Below are 17,770 nucleotides of genomic sequence, written 5' to 3'. Positions count from 1 at the left end.
GCGCCGATATCAAAGACTTGAACTTTCAAGCCTATATTGTAATACCACTGAAAGTTACGGCTGTTATAGTAAACGGTATCTGATATGGGCTATGGCTTAAAATACAACCGGTTTACAAGTATTTCTAATTTTGTCGCATTTGGTCACAATTAATCGAGCACTTTATCTATTTTAGAAATAAAATTCATTTACATGTTTTATAGCATACGAAATAGAAATCCTTCTCAAGTATGATCATTAATTACAGATTTATGGTTGTTGTATTTACCTAAATATTAAAAATAAAAATAATTTGCCGGCGATAAACTAGTAGCTGCGTGTCAATAACAAAACAAAGTTCAATAACACAATCAGCCGCATTCCTGAAGCATTCACACCGCGGCCGGCAGCGGAATAAAAAAAATATTACAAGCACCTAAACGCGCAATTTATTTAAACCAATTGAAAGTGGGCACTTAAAGGAATCACAGTGCGGAGAGGCAACAAATCCAACAAATTGAACAGGATCGGCAATTACAGAAGACAATGCGTGCGTGAGAGAGGCGCCGGCCGGCGCACGCAGTCGCGAATTAGACTCGTTATCTGGGGTGGGGTAATTAGGGGTCGTTCCCACGGGCCCGACAGGTGGATTCTACTTTATAAATATCGGGATAGCGGATAGCCTGTGTCAAGGGGCGAGTGTCAATCTGTGCGAGGTCAGAGGTAGTACACTCAAATGTATTGCGGTTGTAATCGATGTACTTGTACAGTTTAATGCTCACAAGAGTTGTGCATGCTGATAATTGGAGCGTTTATTTGACATAGATTCAAACTATGTAATGATGTTTTACTTTTTGATACAAAATCACAAATTTGGTTGTTATTGGGAAAGAATACTTAATTACCAACATTAGGCACTACGGTTCTGTTTGTCCATTGAACATACAAAGCTCTCCCATACTACCAACTACAAAACATAGAATTATGATATTACATTTCGCTTTCGAAAAAGGAAACTTGTCTATCATAATGAAACTGAAGTCTTACATTGATAATTTAAAGACAACCTAGTACATAATATAACAGCAATCAGTATTAACCGAACACTAAATTATACACTACAGCCCTAAAATCATTATACACAATGGATAATATAATTTAATAGCAATATTAGGCTTGCCATGGCGGTTCCGTTTCTTTTTGTCATGGTTTATTGGTACTCGTGTTAATCCTATAATATTTAGAACCGTTTCCGCGTATTTACCTGCCACTTTGCCGCAATTGATTGTTATATCAGCTACAGCACATTGTTAGCGCTTTAATCGTATTATTGTAATACAATACTTCTGTAACCAAAGATTTATATCAACAACATAATCTTATCTCAATACTAATTCCAATTAAACTCCTTTACACCCAGGAATAAATGGCCATATCTTACCGATTACTAATCAAAAGTAAATGTAGAAACAGTTAAATCACACGCAATTGAAAACGTTACATTACGATCTTATTCATAAAATGGAGCACGAATAAATTTACACTCACTATAGGTAGTCTATAGCGGGGCTAAGTAAACGCAACTGCCAATTTTCAATTGAGGAAACGGAATGGCAAATCGAGAAATGTACCGAATTGAGTATCGATTCATGTGACGTTTTTAATAAGGCCTCTATTAAATTGACGAACGTGTGAATGAGTTTTATCGCCTTTTGCGTTGCAGAATGAATCGGGGAGCATTGATACGTCCCTGATGATTTATCTGAACACGGTTAACAGTTGTACCGGGATTTCGACTAAAGCGCAACTAACACTGTGTCTCTGATGTCGATAACATTCATTCTGCGGCTTGGCATTTGAATTTAACGGCTTTGAAAATAATTAAAATATCAGTCGATTACGGTTGTGTCGCATACTTTTCTTTGAGAAAGTTCTGCGTACTGAGTGGAATGAAAAGCTGAATAGTACTTAATAATTATTCACAAGTACAAATATTGATCTTATAAAAAGTGCAAAAACACTTTGACCTCGTAAAATTATATTAAAAATCTCCGCTCTCATAATAAAACTTTCTTTCTTTCTTATTTTCAAATATTCGTATTAAAGAAATACAGACTAAATAAGGTGTTTATAATTACATGAATCGGTAATAAGGACTCTGGAGTCACATTACCTCATCGGCGATTGGTTACAAGTTCGCTCGCCGGGTAGCCGTGCGTATAAGGAGCCATCGGTGTACGCATGGCAGCGACATGCTACTGTATATTTTGCACCACTAAATGAAAATATATTTTATTTTCTAAATGTAAATCGACTCAAATTACGTAACAAGGTCTCGCGATTAGGCCAATTATATTCTGTAGAGATGTAGAGTTCAATCAGGAGATATTTCTACAATTTTTTCACTGCTTACAAATATTAGAACTTGATTTTCGCTATAATTTAATTTTTTTTCTTTATCGTGCAAAGCTCCGATAAAGTAATAAATAAATAAATAATACAGTTTATTGGACGAATTTGAGTTAAGAACTTTTCGCTAAGGCTTTCTGCATTTAAAGTTCGATTCTGTTTTCATAGAGTATTTAATTCGATCATTGAATTGCTTTAGAAATATATAATGAAGGTATTTTAAACATTTTTATAAATAATCGTGTTTTCACGTATTTGAACCCTGAATAAGAAGCACGGGAGCGTCCTCACTAACAAGAATCTTACAAGTTTATCCATATTCCATTCAAATACATTCAGCAAACTAAGCCCTCGTACGAGGACCATTGCATTGCAAAACTGTAAGATTAGATTACGTGGGTTTACATAATATAAACATTATTCAGTGTTACGAATTCATTAAGATAATTGAGATTATAATATTATGTCGAGTTTAACCATTCGACATTCCGGTTACGGAGGTCAAATGGTACGGAAAAAATTCTGATCTCATTCAGTTTTTGTTCTGTGCGTGCTTTTGTTCAGTTTTATGTTTCCTTAATCTAATTGCTATTAGGATCTGTAATTGCTCTTTGTTTATGTATGTAACTATTCTGAACGTAAAATAAAATAAAATGATTCAATTCCAACAATGCTGTGGAATTTCCTGAAATTCAACACCACATTTTCATACTATTGTTGACCAACGTGTATATATTCTAACCGTTCTTATAGAATTGAAAAAACAATAGTAATTGTAACTGTCTAAAAAACACTATAAAACTTATATTGACAATATTTTGTTTTCAAACTTGAAAATTCAGATTGGAAAGTTAAAATCTTAACCAAAAAATGGATAGGACTATATAATAGGTAGGTACATTCTTTAAGATTTTGGTTTGATAAATTATAACAAAAGTGTATTCAGATATCAGGATAAGTAACGGACTCTTCCCAAACTGATATTGATGAGAGGGAGCTGATTTCGTGAAATAAATAGCGCAGTATTTATAAAGTTAAAGCAAGCTGAGATCCGGCTTACCGATTGGCGAACATTCTTGTATCACTTGTATAATACTTTATTGCTCTACAGTGAATGTAATCCAGATTGGCTTATATTGTTTTATTCACATACGTTTAATTTTGAAGGTGATAATAGTCTCATTCTTCTACTGATGTAATGTTTTAAACTTACCATTTTCAAATTAGGCTGAAGAAAAGCTTTTTGATGAGCGTTTTTATTCATAGTACTTCCAATTCTTTTACATAAATAAAATTGTAACAAGTTGTAATTGACAACTTGTTACAATTAGTTTGTCATTCTATGTTTTTGAGAGAATCTGCAGTTTCTACAACGCTTTTTTTTTGTAAAAATCTATGAATTTTCTGAACGTGTACCAATATGTATGTCCTCCACTATACCCGACATCGGACCAGGAAAGGTTCGTCGTGTGCGAGTGAGACTGGCGTATAGTGTTTAATTCGTTTTTTGGATTTATAGCAGCGCCTCCCCGTTAGCTTTATCTACATCGGTGCGCTATGGAGCTATCGTGCGCGCGCCGCATCTGCTCGCCTTAGACGCGGTGTACACGAGTGATATCTGCGCATCGATGTTTCTGCTTGAGAATGATCTCGAATTGCTAAAAATTTGGCGGTGTGAAACGACAACTTTATTCTGTTAACAGGATTTTTAACGGGTTCTTAATTTTTGAGTGTTTTTTTGTGTTACATGTTAAATTTTTCATAGAATTCAAGATTGTAAAGTTAGTTTCATACCAAAATAAAATTATGTAAATTGCATATAATTTTTTTGTTATTAGAAAAATTACAAATACATACCTTTTCCTCGTTTATAGCATTCACATCGCTATCTTATATTAAACACAGCCAAAATTCCATATATCTCGAGCACAACTTAAATCCAAATGTACCCATAAATAATCCCGTGTGTGTACCCAATAAAGAGTTAATGATGCACTGATTAACAATATTCGGGGTCGATAGCAGTGAGTTACTCGCGGGGGCGGGGCCCGATGCTAGATTAGTCGCGGATTTATGCCATACCCGCCGTATTAACTGATAAACTAAATATCCCATTATTATATGCGAAACAAATAATGATCTCTCACAGTTGGTCTGATTGTGCTTTATTTATAGGCGGCGAGGCATTGGTGAAGATTTATAGAACGGTAATCTGATTTTAAATTACTTAACTGTGGATGTAATAAAGCGGCGAATAATTACTAGCTGTATGGTTCGGTGCTTAAAAATTATGTTGTCTTCTTTTTGTGTGATAGCTATAGTTAAGAAATTGTAATTTCGGCTATATCTAAAAGAATTCGTCATGATCAAAAAATAGTGCGCATATAGGTATATATTCTAGAAACCAAGTTTTTAATATCATGTTCCTTGCTTTATGAAATGCATACAGCATGCGAGTACGGTGAAATGTTGAAACCAAATGGATTTCAGAATATTGTTTAATTTCTACTGAGAACTGATAACAAGTCGTCGAGCAATACCGTAATTATGTCGCGTTTGCGTAGATGTCCTATCTATCCTATCACGCATGTCGCCTTTGTTAAAACGGAATAAAGCCAATTTATAAATTCGTCTGCGACACGAGCATCATTAATTATGTTGCTGGGTGGGTGGCTGAGAAAAACTTACTTCACTCATTTCGCTATCATTGCAATCGTGCAACCGTCTCCCTCTCACTCACCACCTCATATAAAATCTGTTCTATAACAGCCGTACTTTTTCCAAAATCATTAACATTAAAATTTTAAGCTTAACCGTTTATAATAGAGTCCAAATTTAATTAAACTGATTCGTAAATGCTCCTTTTTTCGCCGTGGTCGCTGATAGGGCGTCCCTCTCGCAGGGTTTGTTCGCAAGCCTCCCTGGCGTTAATGGTGTTATCTCGGCTCTCGAACGCAGCACCTCTCGGTATATTTCTTTATCTTGTCTCTGCTGGCGGTTTCCAGTTTGTTTTTTATTCGTTTGCTAATTTCGAAAATGAGGAGGCTCTGAGATCACATCGCTAGTGATCGTAGATTTAGGCTCTGGCATTAATAAAATTAACGAATGCCCCTTAAATTAATTGAACGCGCCTCTCGGAACTGTTATCCTGGATCTGCTTCCATGCTTCGAATTAAAAAAAAATCAAGATATTTAAAAGGCACCTGCAAAACCTATTTGGTTAAAATTCATATACATACTACCTTTAAGAGAAAGAACTACTTCCCATTTCATAGCCATTTCGATATGGACTTATAGTTGCCTAGTATCTAACCTTTTTAACAAGTGCCAATGAGACCGTCCGCGTCCTGCCTACCTGTTTGTAGTGATTTTTTTCCTCAAATGTAAAAAATCGTTTTTAAAAATTAAATATTATTGCTTTGGAATAACAGACATAACTTTGTTAAATATGTTACCTCTATGTTTAACTCAATATTGAAATAAACTGTTCAGCATCCGCTGACCTATCCAGACCTTCTATAGAGCAATCGATTTGCGACATTAATAAAATACTGCATAATTCCCATTCGAAAGGTGCAAGAGCAACGTTTCTCGCAATTGAAAGAACGCATTAACGATATGAATATAGCATTTAGCGTCGTAGCAAATATTGGTATGACAGCACAATCACTGGGGATTGTTTACATTGAATTACCAGCGGTATTGGTGGTATAATAGCGAAGGTTTAGCCCCGGGCAGGGGCGGGCGTGTGCGCATGTGGCCACCCCGGCGTGTACGCCCCACACGGCGCCACTTGCTGTGTTGCAAAGTTCTGGATAAATCTATTCATTATTTATTCGACGCGCTGGGATGTTGCGTGTGGAGACTTTGATTTTGCATATGAATATCTTTATTCTATACTCTATGTCTATGGTATGGTAATACTAGGTATAAAGCTGGGTTTTTTGTGCGGTTGAAAGCGCTAATCTCAGAAGTCAGAAATATTACAGTTGCTGAGAATTGTTATTTTGTCAAAAGTCCATTTTTAATAGCAAAATTCATACTCCATCAGATAGTAGATAAAAAGTATCAAGGAAGGCTATAGATACAATATACGTCAATCGTATTAAAATTAGGCATATGTCGCCACCAAATTGTTATAATAATTTGTCTACTCAGAAGTACATATTTTACTTTTGAAATAAACCGAGATAGTTATTTAAACATATTATATACTAGGACTAGGTTTCCGCCCGCGCAGACACAGAAAAACCCGCATGGCGCATAGTTCCCGTTCCCGAGGGATTTCCGGGATTGCGTCATTTTTACGGGATAAAAAGTAGCCTATGTCCTTTCTCGGGTATCAAAATATCTCCATACCAAATTTCATGAAAATTGGTTCAGTAGTTTAGGCGTGATTGAGTAACAGACAGACAGACAGAGTTACTTTCGCATTTATAATATGTATTATATATAGTATGGATTTTAAAATGTTCTGCACTTAAGCTTATGTGAGTAAGATCCATAGTAATTCTTATTCTACTAAAATAAAATGAGTATAATATATGATATGTAGCGACCTTTTAATTATTTATTAAGACATTGCCATTCCAACCTTTATTTTTCTAGGAACCAAATAAACTTTTATTAATTGTTATAGTGTTAATTGATTGCAGCGGCGGCCTTACCCATTGCGAGGCTCCGGGCGGCAGGCCCTTTGCGAGGCCCTTTGCTCTTTGTGAAATGTATGTGATGCGAAAGTAGGTCTGGTTGTTTGGTTTAGCTATTTGTCATGTTTGAGGAGAAATGATAAAGTTATACAAATGAATAAAATTTTAGTTTTAAAATATTTATATATTTATACATAGAAAGATTTACCAAATTAACAAATACAGAGATGATAAATTTTAAAATAATTTGGAAAATCCAAAAGTGCACGCCTCATAGTTTTTTTTTAATAATTATTTATTAATTATTATTTTTGTTTATTTAATAACAATTAAACCACATCGAATCAGACCCTGAAAAATGAAAGGGTTCTATTTCTGAGCTCAAGCGTAAGAGAAAAAAAAAGACTCGATTAGTAAAGTATTTCGGTCGCTATCGTGTTAACAAGAAAATCCTCCGCACATACAGACACACGGACGTCCAAGACAGAACTTTTTTAAACTGTTTTTTAACTAGTTTAAATAACAAAAATGACATCAAAAATATCATGAATGTTAAAAATAGTGTTTTTTCTTAATATGTGTGTGTATGTACCTATTATCTTACAAGTGCAATGTATGATACATAAAGACATTTTAAGTTTGAAAAATCAGATGTTTTGCGCGAAGTGACAGTAGTACCCACCTCAACGCTTCGCTTATGACTTATGAGGCGTGCAATTGATATTTGCGGCTTTTCCTAAGGCTAAAATCTTTAATTAAAGCACAATAATCCAACGAATGAGCTACTCGGTTGAAAGAATAGCAAGGGCTGAAAGCCGATCTTGTGTCATCGAATTCCTCAAATATGTTTTAATAAGTTTAAGCCTCGAAAAACTCCTTTCAGCAGACGCAACTGTCACAGGTGTGGTGGCAATAATTCTCAGGACTATTTCGATAGTGGGGTAAACTTCAGTTAATTTGTTTTCTATTATGTATTTCAGCACCGAGATAATATCGTCGTTTCCTTCATACACACGCATGAACATACTCAGTACACGCACACATTTTCATTTTTTTAAATTTGCTTGGGTGGGTTGTTGCTTGTTGCGCGAGGCCCCTGCAAGAGCGAGGCCCCGTGCGATTGCCCCGTTCGCCACCCCCTAAGGCCGCCGCTGATTGATTGTATACAAAACCTCCGTACCAGTTCATAAAAATTCCTTAACACTTTCAATGTTCATTAGGGCCTTATTTGTAATTTTCTAATCACCGATATCGATAATTAGAAAATATCGACTGAAGTACAACAATATATAAATTAGAATAGATTCTCCCCAACGTCATTCATGATTAAAAGCGTACCGCACAGATAACTAATCACATGTAATGGATTAACAAATACTTAAGAGTCGGCCGAGATAATTATATTTCAATCGGCTCATCGGTAGAACAATGCGCACGCGTCGCTTGCGTTACGGGCATATGTGATTTCACCACCTTATCTCGTGCTATACATCAATAGACTGTCCGGCATTGTTAGTGACGGGACTCGGATCTATTGTGAGTTGTGGATAGTGATGGGGATATAAATTGATTTATCGATAAAAATTTTGAACGATTTTTTTTCTTAATTTGAGTTAGTTGGTGGTTTCTTTAATATAGCTCACAATATTGATTATTAAAACTAATAATAAATATATAATTTTCATAACAATAAACCACTTGGATCCTTATAAGAGAAACATGGTTAAATCACAATTTACAACCAAACAAAATAATTTTAGTCAAATCGTAAATGAAACTATCGATAAAATCAAATTCACCACATCACTAGCCATTGTTAGTGAACGGGCATTTAGGATACAAAGCCCTTGTAACGTAACATCTAAGTGTTACAAAATCCAGGATCGGAACAAGAACATTGACCTTTGATTGCTATCGGTATTCACAAACCAGCTTCGCGAATGCTAAACGATTGTTACACTTTTGATTGTTAAAGTTTAGTTTATAGACAGCCGATAGATTGAAACAGTGTTGAAGGAAGATTATGATAACTATATTTAGAAGGATAGTAGGTACGCTAGAAGTGCTTGACGATCAACAATAACTAAAAATCACTGCCACCTATATCATCATAAATACTTGAACAAAAGTATATTTCTCATAATTTTACCGTGAAAGTAGAGCTTTGTATCTTTCGTATATATTATTCTTATATGGTTATGAATAATGTCAAATGTGAAAATATTTGAAATTAAATCAATCATGCGACATATATCAACATAAAACGTAAATCGCAATCTATTTTTCTTATTTTTCAATGATTTTTATAGTAAGTATAAGAATGTTTTTAATTCTTCACCCGCAAGATTTATGTGTACAAATAAAAATCCATAACTCCGGCACGTAAGTCCTATAATAGTGCAGTTTATCAGAGAAATCGGCAAAGCAATATTTATGTAAGCGAAAATTTAAAGCCCTCCAACATAATTCCTGAACACGTGTGCGGACTCTCCAAATCACCGTTTACGACATTACCTAGGCTGGCCACGGGCGATCGTAGTGTTTAATTATTCATACTAAAACTGTCAAATATTAACTCGCACCTAACGATAAATTTTCGCAAAAAATGTGACGGTAACATGTATATTTATGGCTCTAATTACAGATTTCGGACACAGCTTACTTTTTATTCAAATATGATAATTAACATGTCACAGAATATCGTTTTAATTGAGTTATCAAATCGTGTTACATAATCTTTTGTATTACGTGAAATGTTATCGCAATTTTCATGTTTATGTAAACTTATTTGATATATTAATTTATATCATGTCGACGAACAAATACAATGCACAAATACACCATAGAATTAGAAATGAAGACAAAATTTTCAATTAACACGTTCCTGTACTTCCTCGTCGACACGAAATAAATATGTTAACCGGTGAACGTATCGCATGAAACAACACCAGCTCATTTGTATTACATAAATCTCAACAATGCCATTGTAAAATATCTTTCGATAAACACATTAATTCCGGTCTCGAGCGAGACGGCATTTCGGCGCGTCGACTCACATATTTCATAGGCGCTGATGTCCCCACTAATCTGTCAATTAGCCAGCATTCCTGTCTCTTGACCTGGGTTGGCAAACACGACCGGAGGATGACTAACTGCTATTGTTAACCCTATCCTCGGTGTTTTATTAGCCTCCCAGTTTTGTTTATGCATTTTAAACGTTCGATAGATAGAGGTGTCGTTGTACCTTAGAAATTAAGTACAACATCCCGAAAATTTATATTCTTAATGATGTTTTTTTAACATGATTACTAAATAGTACCAATATTAGTATGGAGGCCTAACTTTTATGGTGAATAAAAAATATCACAAGAGAAAGATATATTCAGTCTAGTTACATTCAGGGTAAAACCGTAAATCAATTGAACATAATAAATGTATTTCAAAACAAATTTTAACAGGCAATATAAATTCAACACGTCGCAATGTTTTAGATTTGCATTGCTCAGTCAAGATTTTCCTTTACTGTAAATGCAATTAGTCATTGTTTTATCCAAATAATGTTCGACTGCACCTTAGCAAAGCCGACTATCTAATTAAAATCGCTGTTTAATTAATTTTAATTAAACAATGGAAATGTCGCCGTAGTCCTAAGTGTCTCTAAATGCCGTCACAGTAACGTGACTCGTGATGCATTTAGATAAAATATTACATATATTTCCGAGCTCGTTCGATCGTCCACGTTCGAGAATAGCTTCATTACTACGCTGGGTTATGGTAATACCGCTACTCTGAAGTATTATAACATAGAGACACGCGATACATAATAAAAAAAATATAGAAAATCACCCCCCGCCGTGCTACACTCGCGTCTCAGATTGGCAGAGTGAGTGACGTGCGCTGTCCTTATTGGTCGATAAGATTTGACAGATAAGCTCTAGCGGCACATAAAAGATATGTCCCGAATAAGTACGTAGTTGAAAAAACTCCTAAAACGGTATCATGATAACAAAAAGCCGGTATTGACGTGCAGTCAGTACTATCGTATTAAAACAGCTGTCGACATTTTTCCTCCTTGCTCTTTCGACTTTATATTATGATGATTTGTTTGGGTTATGAAAGAGTGAGGTTGACCGCCTTCGGCACTTTAAAACAATCAGATTATTCCTGACGTATAGAGGAAATGATGACATCCTTAAGTCCGATCTTTCGATGATAATTATTGAAAATTTTAATCATGTCTCGTGGCCTGTTAAGTCGACGCTTAAAGTTCTTTTTAATTGCCTTATGAATATTCAAACTTTCAAAAGAGCATACAGAAAAACTGATGTGCTATAATAACATTTTATGCATTCCATCCTTTTTTTTTTTTGAGTTCTACCTATATAAATCCTTATTATTTTTTTATTCCAGGAGGTCGGTTCTGCTCTTTCTCTCCGTGTATAGAGCAAGTTCAAAGAACATGCATAGCATTGGAACAAAACGGTTTCCAAGATATCAGCACTATGGAAGTGTTGCAAACTGAACTCAAAGTCAGCAGGAGAACTGTGCCTGTACGCGATCTATCCTTCTTGAAACATAAGGTAAATATCATTTTATTAATGTAAAGCTTTTGTATCGTATTCATATGTATCTCTTTTATTATTAAGAACTTAAATCTTTAATAGGTTATAGGTATAGGTCACTAGGCTAGACTATATTTGTTTACAGCTTCTACTCGTACTACAATGAATTTATGTACCACTGATGTGTAGTTCACTGCAACTATTGCCCCAAATAAGTTTTGAAATAGAAAAATACTCATCATAAAAGTATACACAAAGCTGAATAGACATTCAAAATAACAAAGAGGAGTGCTCTCATTGCTTCACAACATCCTTCAAACCATTGCGAAATATATCCGAAATGTATTACACTTTTCTCATCGACTCTTCACTCGAAATGCGAAGCTAACAATGAGCCGTACTTACGTTTATGAAATGTAAATCAGCATCACAAAGCATAACATCAAAGGTTGCATCAGCGTATCGTCTACACTCTACAGCCTCTGACCCCGCCGACTGACACATTAAGTTAGCTAACGTACGACGGGCCGCGTACGTCGGGAATCGATCAAGGGCTAACAAGCTGATAATTGACAGAATACCAAGGGCCGATGCCTACGTTGCGACACAAATTAGTGCACAAAGATACCGATCTACGTTGGAGGTTGACGCTCTTAATGCAATATCGGTATACGGTGCTTAGGTGAAGCCAATTAGTGGAAGACTGCCTTGTTATACATCAAATGTATCGACGCGTCCTCCAATTCTGGTTATTAACGGAAGTTAAATAGTCTCGTTATAAATTTCTATGTACTTCAAACGATGGAGTAATTAATAGTAACTGGATAGGTTTAGAAATAGACACAGTGACCTCTTTATAGTTAGACGATTCCTCTATTGGTCGTGGTATTCGAATCCCTTTTTGATTATCTTTATATTCGCATATTTTAATTTCGACCATAGAACTTTATTTATATACGTCTGATGACCTTTCAACTCTATCAAATTTTCAAGACTTTTTCAAGACCCTCTCCCTGATGTAATTGCTAATTTGAACATTGGGTAAACAATCTTATCGCCATAACAACAAGGACTATAATCCCGTGTGTATATTAGTATAAGATGGTAGTATCTGCGACATATCGGGTTGCGTTCAAAAACGTCACGCGCGCCGTTTGTCGCGGGCGGTCACGTTCCGTCGGTAGCCAATCCTATAGTGGTGGAAGGATATCGATTTAAGCAAAAATATATGAAATTATGCATATTATAAGTAATATTGTTTTGGATCATGATTAACAGCAGACTATTCCGTATCCATTAGAGAGATATATGGTGCAAAGTACGTTTTAATATATACATAATTAAGTATATTATACATACATTATAATTCTTATTTTAGTGGCATGTCCACCAAAAACAGGAAAAATATAAACCAATCATTTCTTAAAAAAAAAAATTCGTTAATTTAACTACAGCAAAATTCATTATAGTAGACATTTAATGCCGATGTTAAATTCACTTCCCGTTTATTCTCCAAACTATCACACCTAATTTAAATTAATCAAAATATCTTTTCATTGCATTCGATTTTTGGAGTATCAAAATAAACTTAACTAATAAGCATGCATACAGTTATAAAAATGTCGTCTATAGATATCCAAAATACCGGCGATATAAGAAGGAAATTAAACTATCTAACATCGAATTATCGATAAAGTCACATCCCTATTCGCCACAGCTCAGTAGAGCCGTGGGAAAATCGCAAGGGCTTTTTAAAATCTATCTTATAACCAACATCGGCGCGCGCAGTGCCATATATTAGTAATTACTAGATTACATACTATACTTCGAAATTACCACATTAGGGCAGAGGGAACTTTATGGCAACTTAAATTAGGGCCATAGACATCGTGATCTTACCCTATATAGGTAGATAATGAAAAGGTTGTATTACTGATATTATTTGTAGGTTTATACATACTTTCTTGTTCGGTTTTAACTTTTAACTATTGGGACATTGAAGTGTTTTGTGGAAATGTAAGGTGTTATTTCTTTCTTTTCGAAATCTTAGATAAAAAGAAGCTTGAAAGCTCAGTCAATCAGTAGAATTATATTGTAACTGATTTACTTAGATTTTGTAAAGTATAGATCTTGTCTTTTAACTGAAGGCAAACTTAATAGTAGCTTACGCTACTGAAGGTTTATAATCCTTAAAGGAAAGGCAACTCTAGCATTTAAAACTTCGAATTAATTAATTATTATTTTACAAAGGTTAAACGAAGTCTCTCGGAGAATATACAAGTATAGTGGACAATATAATTACTTGTTAGTGTCATTTGATATTAATATTTAATAACTAGCTTTCCACCCGCAGCTTCGCCCGCGCAGTCAAGGAAAAACCCGCATAGTCCCCGTTCCCGTGGGATTTCTGGGATAAAACCTATCCTATTTCCCGGGATAAAAAGTAGCCTATGTCCTTTCTCGGGTATCAAAATATCTCTATACCAAATTTCATGCAAATTGGTTCAGTAGTTAAGGCGTGATTGAGTAACAGACAGACAGACAGAGTTACTTTCTTATAATATTAGTATGGATGATACAATAATAAATATAATTTTGACATTTTTCTGGCTTCTGTTTTCAGAGCATCATTATAAAATCAAACAACATCGGTCTTAAATTTTAAAGTAAACGATCCCTTTCTCACAAAATGTTCTTCCTATTTGATCAAAATAATACAAAAGAAAAGTAAAATAAAAAATTACTAAGCAACATTTCGTTTAAAATATTTAACATAGGTCCGCCTCTCCGAGCATTAAACTCGAGTCACCGAATGCCATTCTAATTCCCATAATTAAAAGTTATCTAGATACAGATCTATAAAGTTTCGAATATGATTTATGCCTGCGCCGACGCAGCTGCAGGAACAAAGCCATGTTTCAAATTCCCACATTACTTATTGAGATGACTGATTGATGGTAACGCTTCATTGTGCTCGGTGTAAAGATTCTGAAATAGAGGTTTGTGTTTGTTAGGTTAAATGGGGATTCTGCGATGAGTTTGTCTTTGAAGTGGTCTTGTAGGTTAGTATGTTAATAAAGGCACGTTTAGTAATAATGTAAGGCTTTAGGCTTTGATAAGGAATGGAAATAGTCTAACTTCCTTCTAGTAAACAATCAAAATATAAGAAAATCTCAAAAATAGTTCTTACTTCTAATAAATGAATGAATGATATCTTGAGTAAGTAATATAATAAACAATACTTTAGTGATAATATTTAATCTAGCGACGTAATATTATCTGTATGTTACCAAATTCCAAAAGCATAAAATATGACACTATCTGTGCCAAAAGTCACAGCCTATCTACTAATTAAAATTATTCTGAACTTGACAGTACCAAAATATTTGCTCAAAATATCCTGACATAAATTCCAAGTATGATATCTTGTAAACTAATTCTGACTGTAGATAACTTCAACGATAGATAACGCATAAAGTAATAGAGAATTCGGGTACAATTAATCGGAAAAGTCATTACGCCTACCCATAAATCTGTTTTGCTTGAAGGTGAAATAACCGGTCAAGTAAAGATAATTAGGGTTGTCAACTGAGTTTATAATTTATTTAGGCAAGTTCTTGAGTTTTATTTAGATGTAATATAAATTAATATATTATTCAACTACAGAGTTTCTTGTCGTCTCTTTTCTGTAGAAACTGCTGTCCGAATCTGTGGATTATTATTATTTTTCTGATTTTAAGAGATTCAACCGTGCTTCTAAACGAAGTCTAGTTGAATAAATTAATGTTTCAGTCGTAGTAAAGAGGTTCAAAAATTTTGTTTTTCAAGTCAAAGATATAGCTAGATATTATTGCAGAAGTATTTTTTCTAATAAATTCAAATGATTTATAATCATTAAACAGTTTTTCATTTATTAATTATTATTATGAATTTCTTTCTTCCCAATTATTAACATCCCAAATTAAAAACTATTCCTATTGATAAAACTTTACTGTGTCAGCCCTATATTGGCGCGTGCGCACCCCAGATAACATCTTATCACGGATCGAAACGCGATCTGTCGCTGTCGCCGGGCGCGTGTCCAAACACCGTGTGCGACTCTACCAGACGTACCCGACTGACCACTTACGTCAACAGACAACGCGTACGAGTTTATATGTATATTTTGTGTTCGCTATTAGGAGAGAATATCGTGTGCTGCTTATGATTCTCTAAAGCCGAATCTCGGTGGAATTTGTTTTACGCAGAGTAATAAATGTTGAATATGTAAATATAATTAAGAAAGTTGCCAAATTTCTTTTGCATCTACATACTTTCATATTTAAAATTTATTTTGTTTTGCAATTGTCATTTTGGTAACTTACTTTAAGAAAAGAAATGTTGTGTGGTTTTATGAAATCACGGTAAAAGCAGTATATTATTATTAGTCTGTGGTAAAAGTGAAACTGTTCGAACGGTTCCGAACACTGCTTTGTGTAGCGCATGTCGCGTGACGGTCGGCTGCCGAGTAGGTATACCTACTCGGCAACCGCGATACACGCGACATGCGCTACACAGACCAAAAAGTTTGAGACGATGTAATAAAAGTTTCACTTTAATAAATTTAAATTTCATAACAACAACATAAATAAACAGTAAACAGAGTTAAATATGATTCATTTATACAATTCAAAGTCGATTTTCATCAAATCCAAAACATAAGTTTTACAAGTCAATAAATTGTCAAATGAACGTAACTAAGCAAATTAAAATTGTTTAATGTCTCCCTGCGAGGCGAGTTCTGTAATGAGAGCGTTTTAAGTTATGGCCGTGTCGCCAGAAAATCGTAATTTCAAATCTCGGAGTCGAGTCGGCAATACATCGAGACTGGTCTATCATTTATACTGAGGATAATTCTAATAATACGAGCGCCGTTCACTAGACAGTTTGTACACGCGAATCGAAGAACAAAGAGATTTAGGGCAGTGTAACACGATCCACCATATTGTTGGTGACGCAACGTTTGTCGCAGCGTGATCGAGGGCCGACAGCCGTGGCTAAAGGATGCGCTTGTGCCGTGAAATCGCTGCCCGCGCCGCGCTGCTGCAAGGGAAATACCTATGTATATGCACGGCGTTTTTGTGACGTAACTTATATATTGTTCATTTCACATGAAATTATTACTTGCAATTTAACGCTATACATAATAACATTGAGAAAGTTTTCTTGTATATGTCGGAATACTAAAAAAGTAAAATAACACAGATAAAACTAAACATATTCTAACTTGGAAGTATTCGAAATATGTTAGCATAAACGTATGGCATACTCATTGCATTTATCTGGAGTTCCTTGAATTCCCCTTAATGTTCCTATAAATATTTATTCCCGAAGCAGCTTATCCCACAGTATCGACTCTTGTATACAGGACGACCTTTACCGCAATGCTCGGTAATATCGGCAGGACTCGGACAAACTTTTACCGTTAATACAGCGATCTATAAATTTGCTACTCGACAAAATAATAGGAGAGTCGATAGTTCGATGCTATTAACGCCCAGAAAGATATATTGAGTCGACTCCTCTCAATCTGATACCTTAATACGAACGGTCGTAATAGAAATTTCTCAGTTACGAGATGCCAAGATAATTGCTTTGAATAATGCGTTGACTTCCATTTTGATTTTGAATTACGTGTCGCGCTGTGTGAATGTCCCATTGGAAATGTCTCGCTGTTCCTTATTGAGGATATTGTTAAAACTATTACCTTGTAGCGATAGTAGACTATCTCTGGCAATTAATGTGATATCATGTCCTCCATGATAGCTGTAGATAGAATCAAAGTTAAATTGTTTGTGATTCTCATAATAATCTTAGAGCAAAAGATATGCGTATGAGAAGTATAGGGTAAAGATGTTTAAACTCACACTCAATTTCAGATACTTATAAATTTAATCAACCATATTTTGGAATTTCTATAGATATAAATAAAATTCATACCAAATAAAATATGGTATATAAGTATGTATGTAGTTGGAAAATTTCTATTTAATTATGGATATATTTTATCAATATTGATGTAGTGATTCTCAAAAAAGAATGAACAGAGACATTAATAGTAGAAATGAAATGTTTATACCGAGATGTTTTATTGGAAATATAAAATCCATTTCATCGCACGCGATCGCTTTA

The 17,770-nt window shown here is 34.7% G+C and overlaps 1 protein-coding gene across 1 annotated transcript in view; it reads left to right on the top strand.

The window, feature by feature from the left end:
• Trmt61 (tRNA methyltransferase 61) overlaps positions 1 to 17,770 on the top strand; it is a 46,711-nt gene that overhangs the window by 13,189 nt on the left and 15,752 nt on the right. The window contains exon 5 of the mRNA XM_089707904.1: positions 11,448 to 11,617. Coding sequence (XP_089564030.1) covers positions 11,448 to 11,617 — 170 coding nt within the window. The remainder of the gene's footprint in view (positions 1 to 11,447; positions 11,618 to 17,770) is intronic.

Source organism: Colias philodice, chromosome 20, assembly GCF_061535455.1.
Source record: "Colias philodice isolate Cphi_HAF_F1 chromosome 20, ilColPhil1 Martin Lab GWU primary, whole genome shotgun sequence".
Taxonomy (NCBI): domain Eukaryota; kingdom Metazoa; phylum Arthropoda; class Insecta; order Lepidoptera; family Pieridae; genus Colias; species Colias philodice.
The sequence above is the reverse complement of the archived record's forward strand: the minus strand, read 5'-3'. Positions and strand labels throughout refer to the sequence as shown.